Genomic DNA, 20,677 nt, shown 5'->3' with positions numbered 1-20,677 from the left:
ATGCCAAAGGATAGACAAGAAGACTTGTCGCTCTGAATACTACCGACGAACAAAAGAGAATAACACGACATTCTTTCAACAAGGATTTCTCGAAGTGAAGCAAGAAAATGCAAATTGAAGGATGATTCGCTTTGGCTGTACAGCATGACTCATGTTCAACTCAAAGCACCGCCTTTACGCCTTGCTCCCGACATGCTGTGCAGAATGACAGTATCCCTGGGGTTGACGTGCAATGCCTGTACGAGAAGCCAAATCTTAGAAAGAAGGCTCAAAAATTTCATATAACCTCATAAAAGGTTCTCCCACCAGGAAAGTTTTAGGGTCTTCGGCCTCCGGTGAGATGGATTTGACTCAGTGCCAATCCAAGTCCTCCGCAATCCGGCGATACACCCTCCATGCGCACAGCACCTTTATACTTTATAGAGCTCGCATCAACCCTTGGGTATAACTGGAAGGTTGAAAACTAATAAAAGGTGAGCTTCCCTTCAGAGAATAAATCTTGCGACTTTCGCAGAGACAGAAGACTGCTTTTCGTCGCTTCTCGTACTCAGCGAAGTCCAATTCATTACCGACAGAGGTCTCTAGAGATCGCAGAGTTCCTGCGCACTATAATGAGCTCTGGTGGAGAAGTCAATCCTAAAATTGCTAGAAAAAAAGTATAAAAATCTTTCATCTTGCTTATCGATTTATTCCAACTCCAATCCACTTCAATCCTCTTCATCGTATCTTACATACTTTATCATGTCTGAATTCAAAGTGCCCAGCTATACTGGGGCTCTCAATCTAACGCAAGCTGAAATAGCAAGCCGCAAAAGTGAGATTCGTTTGGAACTAGCTCACCAGTCCAACGAAGCATTGACGAGGTACTACAAGCAATGTCAACAGTCTGCGCCCGACACAAACTTCTTACCGACTTTCAATGCGATCTCGGCCCAAATGAGCACCAAATTGGGTGGAATGGTCAGTAAGTGAGCCAATGACTCTAAGAACGTCCCTTTCACCCAAATACAAGTCGACGTCCGATTCAATAAACCCGCGTATACTCCTAGTCACTTCAGCACCTCGACTACGCTTACTGCCACACTCACTGATGGCCAAGGCGATACAACCGTACTGAGAGATCACTTGGCAATGGAAGTCGATCTGCCGCCGCTTGAGGACAAAGTATGATACTCGTTCTAACCTGCCGAATGGGAGTTCAGCCCGATGGGGAGTCTCAGAGGGAGAGTCACAAGTTATGTGACCTGCGGTGCCATATATCCACGAATGCACTTCATGATAAGCCGCCTGAGCAGCTCTACAGTAGCTGGCAGCCAGTTCTTGATGATGTATGGCATCATTCAGTTTGCTTTTGTGAAGTTGTGATCTTCTATATACCTCATCTTGTCATCAGGCGTACAGTGTGCTCGAAGATGGCATACTTTGCCGAACTTTCGGCCTCTGTTGCGCGCCTTCCTTCAGCCATGCGGGATCAACCACATCCTTCAATCTTCGAGATACTTGCCGAGCTCGGTCGGACTACTATTCTCGTCCTCCGTGGTACGTACAGTGCTCGCTCGTGAGGTGTATTGGACATCCGTTGTTTTTACAAGTATGGGCTTGATGATACGCTATGACCACTCAGATACGCTATGATCACTCAGATACGCTGTGATCACTCCAAGAGAACGTTGAAACAGCAATTCAGGATAAAAGACAAACACATCAGTGGCTGATTGATCGTACCTGTTAATCCGACACCGAGAAGCAAAACCAGCTGAGATAAGGTGACTGCTTGCTCACTCTATGTCGGTGGGCCTGTTGAGCAAACAAGAATTCGGACCGAACAAAAACTACAGCACCCGGGATTCCCAAGTGGTCCCCCACCTTGGTACTAACCGAGCGATAGGCAGCTTTAATTGCGCAGAGTTAGATACATGCCAATTCGATATATACAGTAGGAAGCAAATATATGGAAAGGGTCCGTGCGTAGCACAGCTACGGTACTAAAATCTAATGAACGACTAACTATCTATCGATCGCACCAAGGAAGGATCTTCCCCGGGCTTTGGCCAGGGCTACTGACACGCTTGTAAGCATCCAAATATAAGAAATACCTGGCATTTTCCACTTTTTCCACTCTCTTAGCTTGTCCCTTGTCTCCTCGTCCTGGTACCCTCCGGTAGAGAGTACCAATGGGCAGAACGGGGCCCTCTCATCTTCCCTCCCTTCCGGCAGAAGTACTACCTTCCTCTTCGCCTGAGCTGCCAGGACTCGAAGCATTCTGTCACAATGGTAGACGTAGCCGGTCGTAACCACTGAACCACAAAAGGGAACAATCGGGAATTCCGATGACTCGGAATTTCCGCCGGCTATATAGGCAACTAGACGTCCTGATTGACCGTGGCCATCATGACACTACGGTCCTCCCCAGGGAGAGGGAGGGCGCGACCTCGCAACTCTATGGTCATTGGCGATCTCTTGCGCCTATGGGTTAGATTTACGCCTATCTGAACCGAAAACTGCGCCCGGCTTACGTAAGGGCGCTATTACGTAAGGTGTTCCGGGTGGCTTTACGCAGGCCAACGTGAGCACAAAAGTCTGCGCCGATGGTGGGACTCGAACCCGGGGCCTGTCGGAATTCCCGATACTGTCACAATGGTAGACGTAGCCGGTCGTAACCACTGAACCACAAAAGGGAACAATCGGGAATTCCGACAACTCGGAATTTCCGCCGGCTATATAGGCAACTAGACGTCCTGATTGACCGTGGCCATCATGACAGATTCCTCTTTCCCAAAGTGTTCCATCGCATTCCTAAGTCCTCTGTCGTCAGGGCCCAGGATGAAAATGTCATCGAGGTAGGCAAGAACCAGATATTGGGGGCCAAGTAGCTGCTGTAGTTCCTCTACCGAGTTCCTGATCGTGATGGAGAAGAACAAGGGCCCCATTGGATCGCCTTGTCTCTGCCCCTCTGATGAGCTGAGGGTGTGAGTTACCCCGTCGGCGTGCACATAGAGGGGAGTGGGGTTGTTGTAAGACCAGGCTGCCAGTCTGAGGAGGCTCGGAGCGTGTTGCCGCACTGCTTTAGCGGTGATGGACCTCTTTGCAGCGTTGAAGGCGTTGGAAGCGTCGAGGGATACCAGGTGAGTGTAGGGGAAGGCCGGGTGCTTGTCGATAGCAAACTGGACTGCCCTAGTGATGGGTTCTACACCACCCTTGCTTCCCACCCCAAACTGACGATCTGACAGGAATGACTTGTTCATGTTGACCGTGAATATGGCCCTCATAGCCAACCTGTAAAACATCTCTCCCACCGCTATCGGTCTCACACCACCGTCAGGTTTGATCAGAGGGGTAATCCTGGCTGCACAAAGCAGCTCCTGGCCTACTGCGATGCCAGCAGCCACCTGCGATGTGAGGGCGTTGAGGAAGGCTCTGAAGTGAGGGTCGGATGAGGCGAGGATGTCACGATGATCTAACTAAGACCTCAGTAGACGGCCTTAATCGTATAGGAGACGGCCTAAGTAGGCGAGCAGATGATAAGAGGACGACGGATGATATACTAATCTAACCGAATATAAGAGATGAACGCTTCGTTGGTACAAGCAACGAAATCGTTCAACTAACCCGATATCGTTGAGACTTAACGATATCCTAGCTAAAGAAACGAAGTACTCAGCTAGACAGGTAGACTTCCAAGGGACAATAGAGATGTAGCCTTGAGGAGATACTGAAGTACGAAGTGATATCGTGGAATCAATAGTAAGACAAGACAACAATTGAGAATTCATGAGGGGAAACATCATGAATACGAAATTAGAGAGGATATATATATCTACTATCCTGAAAGTCCAATGTCCATAGTAGAAGTTGAATGAACGAAGTTGAATGATATCTACAATAAAACCTGTCCTTCTCCTATATCCTTTCTACCAACGATATCGATCGATATCGTTGTCCTAAAACCGAGGTCGTTATCCATTACGTAAATCCCTATACCAATAACCTTGTCGTGGAGGTAGCCGACATGACAGAGGAGAAGCAGTTTGACTGACCAACCGGACGGACCAGGCGCTGTCTCCTTCTTGAAGCTTTCTAGCGCTTTGGCAATATCCTCGTCCTCCGGAGCGGTAGCATGCGATGTGCCCTGGTGCAAGGGGAGGGAGAATGGATTATCAGTCCCTCGCGGATGCTTATCCTTGAGTGACTGGATAGTCGCATCGTTGAGAGGCGCTATCTTGACATTGTTGTTGAGCACCCGCTCAGCTCTCCCCACTAAACCGCTCTCCACCAGTTCCTTTGCCCTCACTATGTCACTCCTGGTAGATCCTTCCCTGCCCCTTGAGGCTGGCCAAGCCACAGCAGGGTAGTTGGCAAGGCGCTCCACCACCGCTGTGTGACCGTTCCTCATTTCTGGTACCAGCCCTACCTTGACCAGAGCAAGGATATCGAATAGGTTGCGGGCTGACGGGTCCTCGACAAACTTGACTGACAATCTCGAGGCGGCATGGATGAAGGGCTTGACAAGATTGGGGTGAAGGTGTTTGATCGAGCCTGGGAGAGGGACAAGGTCGGAGACGTCGTGAAGCTGGGGTTCGGGTGTTGTCGATTGAGGACGGGGCGTCGGGGGAGGAGGTGGAGGAGGAGGTGGTGTCGGTGCTGGTGGTGGTGGCGGCGGTGATGTTGGAGGCACAGGAGGTGGCGGAGCGATGGGAGGGGGAGCAGGTGGTGTCGCTGCAGATGTGGTTGGGTTGGTGAGTTGTTGGCTGATCGTCCTACTCCTACTATCCTGTACTATTCCTCCACTCCGTCTCCTAGCTAACTCCCTCGATCCATTACTATCCTTTCCCTTGCAACTCTTCTTATGTACCGTCATCGCCGTCTTGCTGACTTTGAGGACCGATCGGCAGCCCTGGCAGACAAGGACTGTGTTGGGGGGGAAGTCGGATTGTTGAAACGGGTACCCCTTGTGGTTACGGCGGATGTGCTGGAAGATATCCTCTCCTGCGAACTCCGGGCAGAGCGGACATTGTGTCAGCCCTGGCGGTGGAGGCGGGGGAGGTGGTGGTTGGCTCGCTGGGGGTGAGGGACGACGCTTGTCGATAGTCCCAAGAGTTGGGGGCAAATCCAGCCGGGGCGAACGTCGCCGAATCGATCTCCCCGCGTTGACGGCCTCTCGGTCTAGCTCCGCCTGGGAGAGTTGCAAAATACCGCCGAAGAAGTCCCCCGCCCTAGGCCTAGGACGAGGCGAGGACGCCGATGCTGTCGAAGCAGTCGATACCCTCCTTGCTGATGCAGTTGTCGACTTGAGATACCCAGGAGCGTGATAGGGTGGAGGCGGCTCCATTGTTGACGGAGATTAATCAATGTCCTCCCCAGCCTTGGTTGGCCGTGGTTACACCACGGCCTGGCTGTGGTTTGTATGGTGAGCCGTGGATGAACCCCGGCTGGACAAGATTGGCGGTGATAGCCGCCTACAATGGGTGGAGGTCGCGGTGGAGGTTGTCCAGGTTGGTTGATTGATATTCTACTATTTCGAGGTGTAAACAACGGACTTGACGCACAGGCCGCTACTGTGTTCTCGGTGATGGTGAAGAGGAGGATAGTGATAGTGAAGTGGACTAGCTAGTAGCACCACGGGACAGGTGAGAACGAGTAGAACAAGTGGTCGAAAAAGGGAGTTTGTAGCTGTAGAAGGGAGCTGATGACAGCAAAAGGCGCGTCTTGAAGGTGATCTTGGTGTCAATTTTGTCGGTGATGGTCTTGAGGGCTGCCGTGGTGGCGACTGAGGCCACCCCGGGCTTCCTCGTGTCGATATTCGTGATCGGCGGTGTCGATTTAGTCGGGTGAGCTACTCACTGCGCAGAGCGGACGGGATGCGGTGCTTTTTGGGTTCTATGGCCGTAGAGCGGACGGGATGCGGTGCTTTTTTCGGACGGGATGCGATGTTTTATACCTTCTATGGCCGTAGATGAAAATTGGTACCCTGAATTGCCTCTATAAAACCACAAACAAAAAAGGTAATTCCGCTAAGAAGCCACCTTTGTACGACTGACTTATGAAGATGTCGTATCAATGGCTATAGTGGATCGCCTTGACTGGTATGTGGATTGATTTTGACAGGTTACTCTGTAGCAGTCTGCCATTTTTTTTATCGCTGCAAATGACATTTTGATGACTATGCATTGTATCTCATATATAAACTCCCAAAATATGAACTATATAAATCCCAAAAAATGTTCATGAGCGTTAAGCTTGGTTTACTCATATCTAATCAATCAGTCAAAATGACAATTGTCCGCCCATCCCCTATCATAGCGCTTAGTTCGCTTTGTACAGAGCTAATTTCGATCCCGCACCACAGTATTCCCTTTGATTACCTGGACAAAGCATATTACAAGCTGAGTCTGCTAATTTGGTAGAGCTCGTACTGAGGGTATTAGCGCACCAACATTCTTGGCCATATTCCATACCAGCGTAGGCGTATCCTTTCAATTGACATCCCGAGACACACCATTCGGCTGTCATTCCGGTAGAGTTTGAGAAACTGTATGCCGACAAGGCCCGACCGTTACTTGGCTCCGAATAACATCCTTGAAGTTGATAGGTTCCTACCGTAGCGATCAATTGTGGTGCTACGTAAGAGGTGTAGTTGTATACGGACAATCGAGAGGAACCACCACATGTGTCGGAGGCGCTACCAGCACAAGGCATGTTACATCCCGTGAAACCGAGAGTACTGTAAGATTGTAAGGCGGTTCCACAGTAGCACTCTCGTCCGTACTCAAGACCAGCCAGAGGGTAGTTCTTGGAAAGACAGTAGCTCTGACATTGCTGTATAGTCATGGTGTTGGATGCGGTCGCTGCCAAGCTCAATGCTCGGGGATTGGTCTCGTTAGCACATCCCAGGTATTGCCATGGCGTGGCCGACACAGAAGCGGAAGGCACAATCGAGCTTGTCGATGAAGCAGATTTCGAAGCGGAGGATGACGGTGCGACCGAGCTCGAGGCGACTGCAGAGCTTATAGTGGATGGTGCAGAGCTTGAAGCAAAGTTGCTTGACGACGAGCTACTGGATGCAATCGATGTGGAGCTTGATGGCATCGAGCTGGAGACTGACGATTGAGCTGCTGAGGATGATGACGCGACCGATGAGGCTGCTGCTGAGGATGAAGCGATGACAGATGAAGAAGGTAATGCCGAGCTTGACGATGGGGCGGCAGATGAAGAAGAGGTAGATGAGGAGGCAGATGAGGAGGAAGACCAAGAGGCAGACGAAGAGGAAGCTGAAGAGGCGGATGTGGCAGAGCTTGAGGACGAAACAACGATACTAGCGGACGAAGAAGCAAATATCGAAGACGTGTTGGAAGAAGCCACGGATGAAGCTACAATGCTTGTTGAAGATGAGGGGGGCACAGAAGTAATGTTTGACGTAGTTGCGGTCGAGGAGGAGATAGCCGATGACACAGAGCTGGACGCAGAAGTTGAGGCGCTTGCACTGGTGGATGTGGTAGTTGTGTTGCTGAACATGTACAAGGAAAGACCATTCGAACCACCGCAGTATTGAAGTGCGTTACCCTTACAAGGCATCGAGCATCGACCGTCCAAGGTAGTAACACTTCCAGCGGAAAGCGCGTTTCCACAATAACATTCTCTGGCGTATTCTACACCGAAGTAGAGGAAACCTGAACAAGCTGCAGCGCAATTGTCAAGAGTCATGTCGTCAGATGCTACGGTCTTGCCAGTCAGAGCTCGGGCGTTGGTAGCTTCAGTATGACAGTCCACAAATTTGTATGATCCAACTGTCAGAGGTTGCACAGGTCCAGTAGGGGTAGCTGAAGCGGACGAAGTCGCAGAGGTGGACGTAGAAACGGAGATGGAGGCTGAGGCTGATGCACCGGAAGAGGTCGAGGTAGTTGCAGAGTTGAGGGCATATACGTTGAGTCTGTTTCCGGCACCACAATATTCGCTGCTGTTACCAGCGCATACCATGTTACAATCGGTCAAGGGAGCTGCAACTGATCCCACACCAAAGGTATTACCACAATAACATTCTTGACCATATTCCACACCGGCGTATGTATATCCTGCACATGCGGCGGTACAGTTGGCGACATTGGTAGCTTGACCTAAGCCTTTGCCTACAGACAAGGCTCGGCCATTAGTTCCTTCAGTGTAACATCCAATACTACTATATCCATTGGTTCCGTTGTTCGTGAAAGGACCCTTTGGTACACTGCCTGCACCTTGGGTAGTGTCCATGAAAAGAGAGATGTATGATCCAGCTGCATCGATACCGTTACCACCACAGATCTCGTTGATGTTACCGGCACAAGCGTAGTTACAATTGGCATCGTCAACTTGCAAGGTGGGAGGGTAAGATGAACACCAACACTCGGTAAGGTATTCGGTTCCCGCGTAGGTGTATCCGGCATCGGAACATGCCTTGACACACATGTCGTTGGTGTTGGAAGAAGAGCCGTAAATCTGGGTCTTCAGCTGTCGGCCAGGGTTGTTCTCCTTGTAACATCCTTGGTACCTGTATTTCGAAGTTCCGTTGGCAAACTGAGGTAAAGATTGCTCGCTAACGGCGTTACAAGCGAATTGAATATGTTGTTTACCAAACAAGGGATCACCCAAATTCATGGTCCATTGGGCAGAGCCGGAGTAGGAATCGACGTTGATTTGGCTTTTAGGTACTGAGCAGTATAAAGTGGCTGTAGCACTTTCTCCTGGTCCAAGTATGGTACCTTCAGCGAGGTCAACCTGGTTTTGGGCACCGATGATTCCGGACACACCGAACGGTGGTTTCGAAACGGTGACTGATAGTGATGTGGAACTGTTGGTTCCTTGATTGGTCAAACGCATCTTGAGATTTCTGGAAGTGTTTTCCAAAACATCTCCGAAGGAGAAAGCGGTCGTGTTATCGTATGTAACCCAACCAGTTCCATCAGGAGTTTGAAACTCAAGCAAAGCACTTGGGTATGTACCAGCCACGCCAAGAACATCGATCACCTTGGTCCCGCCAGTGGACTTCACGTTCAAAAACGTAGCATAGCTTCCGGAAGTCGTTGGATCGAACGCAATGTTTACAGTGGCTTGACTATTACCAGCGATAGTCGTGGGGATCTTGGTGAAGGTAAATGGACCGCATACAACCGAAGCGTTGGTAATCTGTTTGATAGTGAAGGGACCGGTTTCGCTGGAATCGGAACACTGTATTTCAGTGATCGTGAGGTTGGCATTTCCTTGATTGAGCAAGATCACCGATTGACTGACACCGCCGACTTGCTGACCGGTGATGACACCATCGAAACTGACTGTGTTTGGCGTAACTCCGAGAATAGCATTGACACTTTGACCAGTACCCTTCAATCTGACAGGAGTACTAGTAGTGTATCCAGTCGTGGCACCTTGAGTGGTGTTGATCAATACATCTGAGGATAGAGATCCGACCTGTCCGGGAGCGAAGGCCGCTTGGAATGAGAAGGTTTTACCCTTGGAGACGGTTACCGGAAGAGTAGAGTAATTACCGATGACAAAGTTTTTGTTCCCACTAATGCTAAGACCGGTGACCTGGGTGTCCACACTGGCTTGACATTGGATTGTTTTGTACGCAGAAGTGTTGTTGAGGTTGACTGTGCCGAAGTCGTATGGCGAAGAACAGTTCAGAGGAAGATTAACGGGTGAACCAAATCCGTAGAAGTAACCAGTGGTGGTGATCATGTAGGCTCGTCCATCACCAAATACCGGTCGACTGAATTTAGTTGTACCAGGAATATTGAAAGAGTTGATCAAGGTCAATTGACCATTTTGAGGCACGGCATTATAGATACGAAGATTTGCGCCTTCAACGTCTTGGGTCCAAACCAATCCTGTACCAGCTTGATCGTTCAAGGAGGTGGTAGTTCCATGTCCGACACCAAGGATATAAGCGTTCTTCTCGGGGGAATCGGCTACTTTGGTAAATGAGGGAACACCGCTGTCGCAGGAGAATTTGAAGACATGAGTAGGGTACTGAATAACGTTGATATAGATATAACCGCCTTCCAATGGATATACACCTGCACCAGCATAAACTGAGTTCTCATTTTGGTAGACTTGAAGTACGTTATCAAGCTTGTTGGCTCCGTTCTGGTAACCGCCCATGTCGTCGAGGTTCAACCAGTAGGTTTTACCACTCTTTCCAGTTACTACACCGATTCGTTTGACATTCCCACAAGAGAATTGACTTGGCAAAATTTCCAGCGGGGAAGTTCCCAGATCTTTGTCTGCGCCATCGAGCTGAGTCTTTTCCCAGGGCATGAAGAAGTCCACAGGAGTCAAGGTACCATCGGAGTTAATGGTCATATGCACAGCAGCCTCTTCAAGGGAAGTAGGTGGTTGACGTCCAGCTACTGGAATGCCGTTGAGTTGGGAGGCGTAACCGTTCCCGGAAGCGAAGAACATGGACCCTGCATTATCGGACGCAAGACCACCACCAGACATCCAGACACCAGCTCCTGGGACAGTATTCTTGACACCAGCTCCCTCAGTGGCATACATCTCGACGGTCTTTCCGGTGTCCTTGTCCCATCCCATAATCCATCCAGTAAAGTTATATTGAACGCAATGGGAAGCGAAACCGGCATAGATGTATTGTCCTTGATGCAGGAGGGCAGGTCGTTGATGATGGATACCTCCATTGAAAGATCGGGCGGGATTATTTCGTGCAACCGTACCTTCGAGATCAACCGGGAAATTGCTTCTTTCAGAGAGATCGTCAACACTGATGGCATGAACGTAGTATCTTCCATTTGGTCGACCCTGAGCACCAACCACATTTTGATTTGCGTAGGTTTTGGTAGTGAGGTACCAAGTGTTGGTGTTTGGATCGATAACTCCAGTAGCTGTCGACCCAACGTGAGGGTTGATATCAACACAGCCGTCTAGATCCGCGGTGAGGAAGGGAATGTGAAGATTTCTAGAGGCTACAATGGCGCCGGTCTTGGCATTGATTTTGTAGATGTTGTTCTGCTGAGTGGCAATGTAGACATATTGAACGCCATCACTGGTGGTGTATACAAGCGGGGATGCGAACACTTGCTCCGCTACCCCGCCATAGTTCCCAGGAAGTTGAGTCTTGAACAACTGACCAAATTGAGCGCTGCCGACCACTGCAGGGTCCATATTATGGTTACTACCAGGAACGTCAGCAAGCGATATCCCAATGGAGTGCATGGTAGACTCACTTCTGGTAACCTGTTCGGTCATTGCTTCCTCCCCAGGTGATCGTATCGGTGTCCGCGTACGCTGAGACGACCGAAAAGAAGGTCAAGAGCTGTAAAAAGGTATAAAGAGTGTAAGAGAACATTGCTGGAACGATCTGTCCGTGGGTTCAATCCAGAGGAATGAAGAAGAGCTTGAAGTGGTGGGCACTACAAAGCTACAGGAAGTCGAAAAACAAGATTTATGTTGAGGTGGGGATGCGAAGATCAATAGTATGATACCATCTTGGGTCTATATATCAATCATTTTTCCCCCCCTCCACTTGATTTGAGAAGTGCGTTACATGAACAAGGAACGGCACGGTATCCAGCCAGTGCTCCGGCTCGGAAGGAAACGAACTTGAACCGAACGCAGATCTCAATCGCATCGCGGGTTACATGCCGGACCTGGACAAGGGAGAATCACCCCCCGGTTTCCTGAATCAGGAACAGGATCGACAGGAACCCAAAAAAAAACCGTGACCCGGGGGATCCTGCGCGGGATGCTGTTTTATGATATTTTATGGCAGATATCTCGCGTGTTTGTTTATGCCGAGAAACTGGATGCAAGAATAGGGTAAACATCCGTAAAAATACGAGAACATCACGGACGTGGTAACAATTAGACATGTCGGGTCTAAGCCGCTCGGGAGCAATCATTGTATTCAACAGCGTAGATGCCAATAATTATGCTCTCTCGCTTCTAGGATCTTCGGACTTACTGGGACCGTTGTAGACTGATACGGGAAACCACTCACGTAACTGAGCTTAACAATTGATAAACAAGTGGTTGTCTCACTGGAGTGTTACACTCAGCAAGCTTACTTATTCAAACTTCGCGTGGAAGTGTTTGACGGGAGGTGTGTTTTACTCCCTGAGGGATACCAGCGGATTCATGAAATCATCGATCGTTCAAGCTAGGGGTTCATCAGCACTGTGTGCGCGCGCGCGAAGACTTTCCTTGTCCAAACATTTACCTCTCTGTCCGCCATCATTAGTGCTGACCGTTTAGCAGCCAGCCTCCTCGTGAATTACTTGCTTTTCAGGCACACATGTCAGCTGCGCGCTCCGAGATGGTATGTACCAATAAAAGCTGGGATACGGGGGATATGGAGGTGAAGCACATTTTGGGCTGCAGAGCAGGCGATATTCATGATACGATGATTCTTACATTTCCCGTACCTGATTGGCTAAGTTTTTACTGTCTTTAAGCTTTAAGCAAGCAAGGCTTGAACCCGTGGATATGGCTCTGGATCAACTGCCTCAAACAACAAATCAACGAGATCGATCATTCGGCCATCGAACGCTTTTCCGAGGTTTGGCAATCCAGCATAGACAGCCGTTCTTGCTAAGGCTACAGTATATTCAATAGCAGCCATGCCAACAGTCTACGGTAGACAGGAAAATTTTGTGGGGGACAGAAACTGAGTTAACGTTGTTTCTGCCTATCATTTGTGCATGCGGAGCAATATGAAGATACTTGGACATGATAGAAGTGGGCGTACAGGGCGTTTGCACCTTCACATGAATGCATTGTTAATTCAATCAATACTTCATATTGCTAAACTTCACCAAGACTTTACGCCCTCTTAATCCACACAGTGGTCTCACCTGGCAATGTGCCCTCGCTCAAATCTCCTGAAGCTATCAACACTTTTCCTTGCGGCAAAGGAACGCTTGTCTTTCCTCCATTGATCATAGTGATCCAGCCATTTGGTCTCTCAAAGGCTAAAAGTTGATCACCTAATCCATGGTCATACCAAGACATCTCCTCCTTAGTCTGAAGATCACGTCGTATCACGAGTGCTTTACGATACATATTCAGAGTGGACTTTGGATCAGGTAATTCAGCTTCCACTGAGAACTCCCCGAACTCCTCTGGTTGCGGCAGGTGGGCGGGTTTGCCAGATCCAAATCCAAAGTTGATACCTGCCTTGGTCCATGGTAACGGAACTCGACACCCATCTCGACCTTTGTCTGATCGACCGTGACGGAAGTAGTAGGGATCTTGCAATTGATCCTCGGGGATGGCTGCTGCTTCGGGCAAACCAAGTTCCTCTCCTCTGCTCGAGGTTTGATTAATCAAAGGAACAAGCTTCAAGTTGGCTCATGAACTTACTGGTAGATGTATGTGGAACCTGGAAGAGCGAGAATCATGAGTGTAGCGGCCCGTCCCCTTCTCAGACCAGTTGGCCAATCGACTGCAGGATCCTTCCCATCGGTTTCGAGGAACTTGAGGAACCCTTTTCTGAAGGTGAATAGGTTGCTAGGATCGATATCAGGTAGACCATAACGTGTATGATGTCGGATCATCTAAACCGGTGCCTGTCAGCCTCTGGGATAGATGACGGGAAGCTTAAAAACCCACATCATGATTCGAAAATACCCAGGTGGTACTGGAACCATCTTCTTTGGCTTCTCTGATTTGACGTTCGATACTCTGTTTGTAGTTTTTGATGTTGAAGTTGGAGAGAAGGATGTCAAAAGAGAAGACTTGTCCTAGGCCTTCTGGTGAAGCATAGTGACGTTTTCTGGAAGGTGACACGAACGCTTCCGCAACAGCACTACGAAAAGATGGCAGTCAGCCTGGCTTGTGGGTTATAAGGCAGCCAGCCAGCTTACGTTAAAGGAGGGTTGTACTCATTGAAGACCTGTCTCCAAGTTTTGTACAGCTCGAAATTCTCATCACGATCAAAAATGGGATGATCGATGTGTTCGTTCCCGGGTTTGCTCTTGTTTGCTCTTCGTTGCTTGAGCTCGTCCCATGGGATAGTCAGATCGCTGAGATCCTTCATATTTCCAGTTGCGACATCGATTCTGAAACCTGATACTCCTCTATCACCCCAGAAACGGAACGTCTTCAGGAAATCGTCTCGGACTTCAGGATTAGACCAATTCAGATCTGGTTGAGCAGCATCATACATGTGAAGGTAGAATTGACCGTCATTCTTGCCGGTAGGTGTCCACATGGGTCCACCAAAAGTGGCCATCCAGTCCGCTGGTGGTTGAGTCTTGTCAGGACCGAGGCCTGGCCCAGTCTGTCAGCTGCATCGCATTATCATCAAGGGAGGGAATGACGTACCATCATGAAAGTGGAACCTTGCTCGTTCTTTGGAGCCTAGCGCAGAGTTGAGAGCAGCCTGGAACCACGGATGTTCATCACTACAGTGGTTGGGGACTATGTCGATGATGACTTTGATGTTCGCATCCTTGCAAACAGAAGTCATCTCTTCGAAGTCTTCCAAGGTTCCGATGCGAGGATCAACATCCCGGTATTCCGACACGTCGTCTTGAACCATAGTTAGCTAAACTTTCCCGCAAATCAGGGAAGGTTCACTCACATCCACCATCTTTCAACGGAGAAGGATAGAAAGGGCTCAGCCAGATAGCATCTACCCCGAGATCCTTCAGGTAGGGCACTCGACTGGTAATACCTTTCAAGTCTCCAACACCATCTCCATTGGCATCAGCGAAGGATCGAGGATAGATCTGGTAGACTACAGCTTGTTTCCACCAGTTCGGATCTACGCACACTATATTAGCATCAATAGCAAGGTAGTTTAGATGATGTGTGAGAAGGAATTTACATACCATCTGCAACTAGATGGCCGTTGGGTTGAGACATCTTGAGTGGATGGAATTAATTTGTAAGTTGGGCGACACAAGATCCTTGATGTTCGGTCACCATACTTCTGCTTCTTACTACGTGCGTCATCTTCACCCGACTTATATATCGCTGGCCTCGCCCGATTATCGGTATAAATCTTCTGGCTCCATTCAGCCGTATACCTGTCCGGGAAAATATTGACCCAATCCTGATCCCTCTCGGAGCCCACAACCAATCATCTCTTTAGTTACGCTCAAGTGACCTTGTCCTCGTGATCTGGTCCTGATAATGGTGATCGATGACGAAAGAATCCATTCCCGGGCAGTCGGTCCCCCCAACAAGGTTATCTCTTTCGGCTTTGCAAGTTTCTAGCAGGTGCTGTATTGTTTTTACTGATATTTAATGGACAGCTTTTCAGGCACTCGCATTCCTTCTTGTGGATTGACGCCATCTTGGCAATTCACACACCTCTTGAGGCTAGGCACATGTGCAAAAGAGCTGTAATCTCGCCTGATCAACTGGTCCGAGACGTTATTGCGCGAGAAACTCAAACTTGCCAAGAGACAGGTGGGATGTTGGTTTTTGGGCAGTTGGAGGTGACGTAATTCCTGCATTCTCCGGTTTTAGCCAATCACAACGCATCTTTCGGGCACCTATTCTTGCCCCACCATACTCACGATCAGCTGAACTTGTGGAAAGACAAAGGAGTAGAGGCCCCACCGGCTAGCGATGGTGTCCCACAAGCTTGTGTCTTTGAAGTCTCTTCAACAACATCCGATTCTAACGTGTATAAAAGGTCTACCTGTTCTGGTGGGCAAGTGGCTAGGTGATCTTCCCAACTTACTCGAGTACTCACCTCACCATCTGCTAAATTTGACCCTGGACCTAAATCCAGACGAGTACCATGGAAAGAAAAAGCGAGGACACAACCATTCATCCTGTCATGTCCAAGCACGATGAAGTTCATCACATCGAGGATCCGCATGGTATAACCAAACCTGATCCCACGGCGGAGGCTGCGGCCGAACACATCAAACTCGAACAAGGTTTATCCACTTGGGCTTCTATCAAGCTATACCGGAAAGTGAGCACAACAAGATACTGAGTAGAAATACTTGAAGCAGCTAGCTGACAACTCTCTTATAGGCTGTGTTTTGGGCGTGTATGGTGTCGATGACCTTGGTTATGGAAGGTTACGACAAAGCCCTCATTGGTAACTTCTGGGCGTTAACAGCTTTTGCTGAACGTTATGGCGTATACGTCCCCGCTAAGGGCACTTATACGGTCGAAGCCAAATGGCAAAGTGGTATTACCAATGCTACGACGGTTGCTTCGTTCAGTAAGTGGAGAAGGACCGTGTCATTTGGATGAAGTAAACCTAACCAACCTGTGCAGTTGGAATCTTCCTTGGTGGTTATCAGATCGAATACTTTGGATATCGCAAGACAGTGATTGCCAATGTCGGGTTTATGATCCCATGTATTGGTAAGTATATGGATCCATATTTATAAAGAGCTAAACTCATGCATCTCATAGCTATCGTTACATTTGCGCCTAACAAGATCGCTTTGCTGTTTGGTGAGATGTTATGTGGGTTCCCGTGGGGTGTACTTGCTTCTCTTGGTCCGGCATATGCTTCGGAAGTAGCTCCAATTCATCTCCGAGCTTACTTGACCACATACGTTAACCTGTGTTGGTAAGTGGATGCAATGCGTTGTGATGTTCATGTGATTTTTGCTGAATGGAATGTCATCTCGTAGGGTGATGGGGCAGTTCATCGCCTCGGGAGTCGTACTAGGCATCTCTGACCGGCGAGACGAGTGGGCATACAGAATCCCTTTCGCAGTTCAGTGAGTATACGACAAGAGGACATTTGATCGTTACAAGGTTTACAATGACTAATCTCAGTGCATAGATGGGTCTGGCCGGTCCTTCTCATACCTGTACTATGGTTTGCTCCGGAGTCGCCTTGGTGGTACGTCCGTAAAGGACGCCTCGACGAGGCAGAGCATTCTGTCCGACGACTTGCTGCGCCTTCCTTACGAGACGAAGCCAAACAGACCGTTGCGATGATGATCAAGACCAATCAGCTCGAAATCGAGAACATGGCTGGCGAACGTACAGGATGGTCAGATTGTTTCAAAGGAACCGATCTTCGAAAAACCGAAATCTCCACTTTGACCTGGGCGACTCAGGTCATTGGCGGTGGTCATTTCTCAGCTTACCTTGTGTACTTCTTCAGAGAAGCTGGGTTGGCCTCGAGTGATGCGTTCAAGATGGGTCTCGGCAATACCGGTTGCGCATTCATTGGTACCATCCTATCATGGTTCCTCATCAAGAGATTTGGTAGGAGACCAATCTTCGTCATCGGGCTTCTCTGGATGGCGACTCTATGGTTCATCACTGGTGGTCTGGCGGTAGTGGCTCTGAACGGTAATGGACGAGCAAAATGGGGGCAAGCCGCACTCATGCTAGTATGGGTCATGTCATACGATATGACTATCGGGCCTTTGGCTTATTGTGAGCAACATTATTATAGCAGTGGCCCTTTAGCTGTAAGGTCCTGATGTTGAGGTGCTTGCAGGTATTGTCGGTGAAACTTCCTCAACCCGATTGAGAAATAAGACTGTTGGTCTATCGAGAAATGCTTTCTACCTCGCACAAATAGTATCAGCTGTCATCTCGCCGTATATGATCAATCCGCTGGCCTGGAATTGGCAAGGTAAGCTGACTCATGGAGATTGCGTGAATGCAGACCTGACCCCACTCTCCCCAATAGGTAAAGCCGGGTTCCTCTGGGGCCCATTGTCTTTCATAATGGCAGTGTGGGCGTTCTTTAGATTACCGGAAATGAAGGTTAGTGCAACGCGTTGGCAGGACTGTCAACCAGAGTTTAGCTGAATCATTGCGAAGGGTCGATCGTATTACGAGCTGGATATTCTGTTCGAGCGTCGAATTCCTGCAAGAAAGTTTGCCAAAACTGTCATCGAGCCCGAGGCCATAGAGCAGATGAGACGTGAAGAGGGTGAACACCTGGAACACTAATGCTGAAAAGGGGTATCGGCTTTTAAGAGTTTCTATTGCTCCGTGTGTTGTTCTGCCTTATTTCTGCGCCGTCAGTGTTTTTGTCCTGTAAGAATTGGTCTCGTATTATCTTTAGTGTAGTGGCAGTCTCCTTAACATCCCAATCGATCGCTATGAAAGATCATGATCAACTATGCAATTAGAATGTCGGGCTTCATGTGTTCTCCTTCAAAGAGCTCATAGCCTCTATCTCCCCCAGAGTAGTCAGAAATTTCCCTGTCGAGTCCGTTACATTAGCTTCGCAGCCGGATAAGTGTATAGCCAGTTCTTCTTTACTCACAAAGGTATTCTCGATGGTATTGACGACGAGATAGCCCCACGGCACCATCTTCGCCTTCTACTCCATTCTCCGTAAGACCGTCTAATAAGCTTACTGCGATGAAGCGAATTTTATTGACAACGCCAGTAGTATTGACGGCTACACTCAAGTCAATAATCCTTTCTCTTCAATTCCTCCTCAGGAAACGAAATGTACACAACTCACCTAAAGCTTGCATTGGGATAGCTTCTAGAACGTTGAGGACATCCCTGGAAACGCATTCCTTCTCCTCATCCGATAGACCAGATTGTAAATGCATATCGTATAATAGTGGCATACCAGCTTGTCCTAAATCCTCCAATTGTTGGTGACGCTGTAGAGCTCGAAGCTGGGCACGATATTCCAAAAGCAGTTGTCTGGTCATTTGCTACGTACGTACTCCCAATCGTTAGACAAATACGCGATGTGAGAGAGGACGTCGAGGTGATATACATACCTGTGTCATATATATGTTGGCTTGCTGTACCAGGAATGAGCTCCTAGACTGCGCTTGCGATTGGGAAGTATCCAATGGCCGATTGAGCCTCAGAGCGGATGGACAATCATCCATGATGGATTCACACAGCTCCAAAAGCCCATTAACCTCATTCAGTCTCATTTGTAGATGAATACCTGTGGGATTTCTTCTTCGGTCTATTCGTCTTAGATCTAATGCTTGACCAAGGACTGATAGCTTTATCAGCTTAATCCCGGCCCCTAAGCAGTAACACTCACTCTCAAATATGCGTGAGACATAGCAAAACCCAAGGAGTATGGGAGTTTTTTCGGTGGAAGGTGATACGTACCCTGTCCTTGTGATATACTCATCATCCCTGCCATAGAAATGAAGTCAGCTTCGTCCTCGTGCTCGCATGCAGTCGTACTCACAGAGCCTTGGGCAAATGGACATCCGCGCAATGCTCCCCGGTCACATGGACCATATCCGCATGAACAGCGCAACGTGCTTTGTCCAGCCCAAACGCCAGCCAGAAGACCCTTCGCCGCAGCTCTTCTTCTACAGGATTGAGACCTTCGTAACTCTAAGTCGGGATGTTCAGTACAAAGTCCATCGCCCGATAAGACACAGATCGTTCTCTGTGGAAGGGTGGTCACTCACACTTTCCTCGTGCATCCTCAATTTGAAGATCAATCCCCATAAAGATCCTCTAAACATCTCCGCCATACCGATCTCTTCCAAATGAGCTGAGACCATGCATGCTCTACGGTAATACTCAGCGATCAAGTCTTTTCAGCAACAATGGACCATTGTTATGGACCTTACAGGTAAAGCGATATACCTACAAGCCATGTTGTCAGAACGCTGTGGCTTGGAAATTGTCTAACACTTACATCTCCCGACAGTGATATCTCTGAAATCTTTCACCAACCATATTTTTCCTCTCCTATAACAACTCTGAGCTAATTTCTCTATCTCCTTCCTCTGAAGATGAGGGAATGCCCAAGGAGCTTGAACGAGAGTAGCAGCGACCAGCAACAGAACCAGAGATACCCATTCTTGATTGTCCGGCTGTTCTTCCCTTCGACATTCTAGACCAGACAGGAAGGTAGGCCTATGCACCAGTGGGGTCAAACAGTAGAGATGATCGAAGAACGTGGAGATGGCTGAGGAAAGCAATTGTCTTGGTAAAATCTCGTCGAAAGGGTTTGAAGCGATCTCCGGCTGATTACAAGGGTCCGCCGTTTCAGCAAGTCCTCGTTATATTTCAGAGGTTCTTAGAGGCTCACAATCGCACTTATACCCTTCCTATGAATTCCCTGTCCTTCCATGTTTGATTGAGCACTCTGCGTCGGACGACTGGATGCATCCTGATTCTCCTTTGGGTCACGCGGTACAGGTGCAATCGGTCGAGCCCTTCCTCCTATATCACTCATCCTGCGACCTTCTCTCGAGCTGCCTCCAGGTTTCTTAGCTTTACGCTCGTACGTACAGGCAAAACCATGCTTCTTGCACAGCATACATGGTTTCGGGGATGGTTCACCTGCGGGGAGTGGAGGAGCGAAGGTGCATTTCACTTTTCGTATTCGACATGTGTCGCATGCCTTGGTCTTGAGTTTCCCCAGATGCGTGGCGTCATTGTCGATGTAGGGTGACCCGGATCGCTGGGATGAAGACGACATGGTTGTCAATGATCATGATGCGATGATGTGATACCAAAATGTGTCAGGATGAACAGATGACTGAACGGATGTCAGTAGTATTCATCTCGTCGCGTTCCTTGCGATGTTTGGGTGTGACGTAAAAGCGCTTAATCTCGGCGAAAACAGTACTCCAGAGTAGGACATACAGGTGCTACCCGAGTACTGCTCGTATACAATTTCCTTTCGTCTCCACCATCATTGACCTTCATATCACTAATATCACTACCAACACAAACCTCAATCTATGTGCAAAATCTACGCAGCAGTATGGTCATCGTCAGACCTGGACCAAAAATTCCG

General features: G+C 48.8%; 4 protein-coding genes across 4 annotated transcripts; 1 reads left to right on the top strand and 3 right to left on the bottom strand.

The window, feature by feature from the left end:
• Window positions 1-6,303: 6,303 nt before the first annotated feature.
• Window positions 6,304-11,335, bottom strand: I203_101830 (uncharacterized protein; the record flags this gene model as incomplete). The annotated part of the gene is made up of 2 exons (XM_065516964.1): window positions 6,304-11,161; window positions 11,214-11,335. The coding sequence occupies 2 exons, from the start codon at window positions 11,333-11,335 to the stop codon at window positions 6,304-6,306; spliced, it is 4,980 nt and encodes a 1,659-aa protein (XP_065373782.1).
• A 1,472-nt stretch (window positions 11,336-12,807) lies between these two features.
• On the bottom strand, window positions 12,808-14,853 carry I203_101829 (uncharacterized protein; the record flags this gene model as incomplete). Its single annotated transcript, XM_065516963.1, has 7 exons — window positions 12,808-13,291; window positions 13,348-13,541; window positions 13,597-13,792; window positions 13,851-14,256; window positions 14,311-14,517; window positions 14,570-14,752; window positions 14,820-14,853. The coding sequence occupies 7 exons, from the start codon at window positions 14,851-14,853 to the stop codon at window positions 12,808-12,810; spliced, it is 1,704 nt and encodes a 567-aa protein (XP_065373781.1).
• A 925-nt stretch (window positions 14,854-15,778) lies between these two features.
• I203_101828 (uncharacterized protein) lies at window positions 15,779-17,880 on the top strand (the record flags this gene model as incomplete). Its single annotated transcript, XM_019150643.1, has 9 exons — window positions 15,779-15,919; window positions 15,982-16,174; window positions 16,231-16,320; window positions 16,372-16,531; window positions 16,596-16,685; window positions 16,751-17,355; window positions 17,420-17,557; window positions 17,615-17,691; window positions 17,749-17,880. The coding sequence occupies 9 exons, from the start codon at window positions 15,779-15,781 to the stop codon at window positions 17,878-17,880; spliced, it is 1,626 nt and encodes a 541-aa protein (XP_019000236.1).
• Window positions 17,881-18,073: 193 nt separating this feature from the next.
• Window positions 18,074-20,356, bottom strand: I203_101827 (uncharacterized protein; the record flags this gene model as incomplete). The annotated part of the gene is made up of 9 exons (XM_019150642.2): window positions 18,074-18,135; window positions 18,200-18,337; window positions 18,404-18,605; window positions 18,675-18,904; window positions 18,953-19,050; window positions 19,106-19,257; window positions 19,335-19,462; window positions 19,568-19,898; window positions 19,964-20,356. 9 exons carry the CDS (start codon window positions 20,354-20,356, stop codon window positions 18,074-18,076), a joined length of 1,734 nt encoding a protein of 577 aa, XP_019000235.2.
• Between the last annotated feature and the right edge of the window lie 321 nt (window positions 20,357-20,677).

The sequence above is a fragment of the Kwoniella mangroviensis genome (assembly GCF_000507465.2).
Source record: "Kwoniella mangroviensis CBS 8507 chromosome 1 map unlocalized Ctg01, whole genome shotgun sequence".
In the NCBI taxonomy this organism is placed as follows: Eukaryota; Fungi; Basidiomycota; class Tremellomycetes; order Tremellales; family Cryptococcaceae; genus Kwoniella; species Kwoniella mangrovensis.
This window is presented reverse-complemented; position numbering and strand designations above follow the sequence as displayed.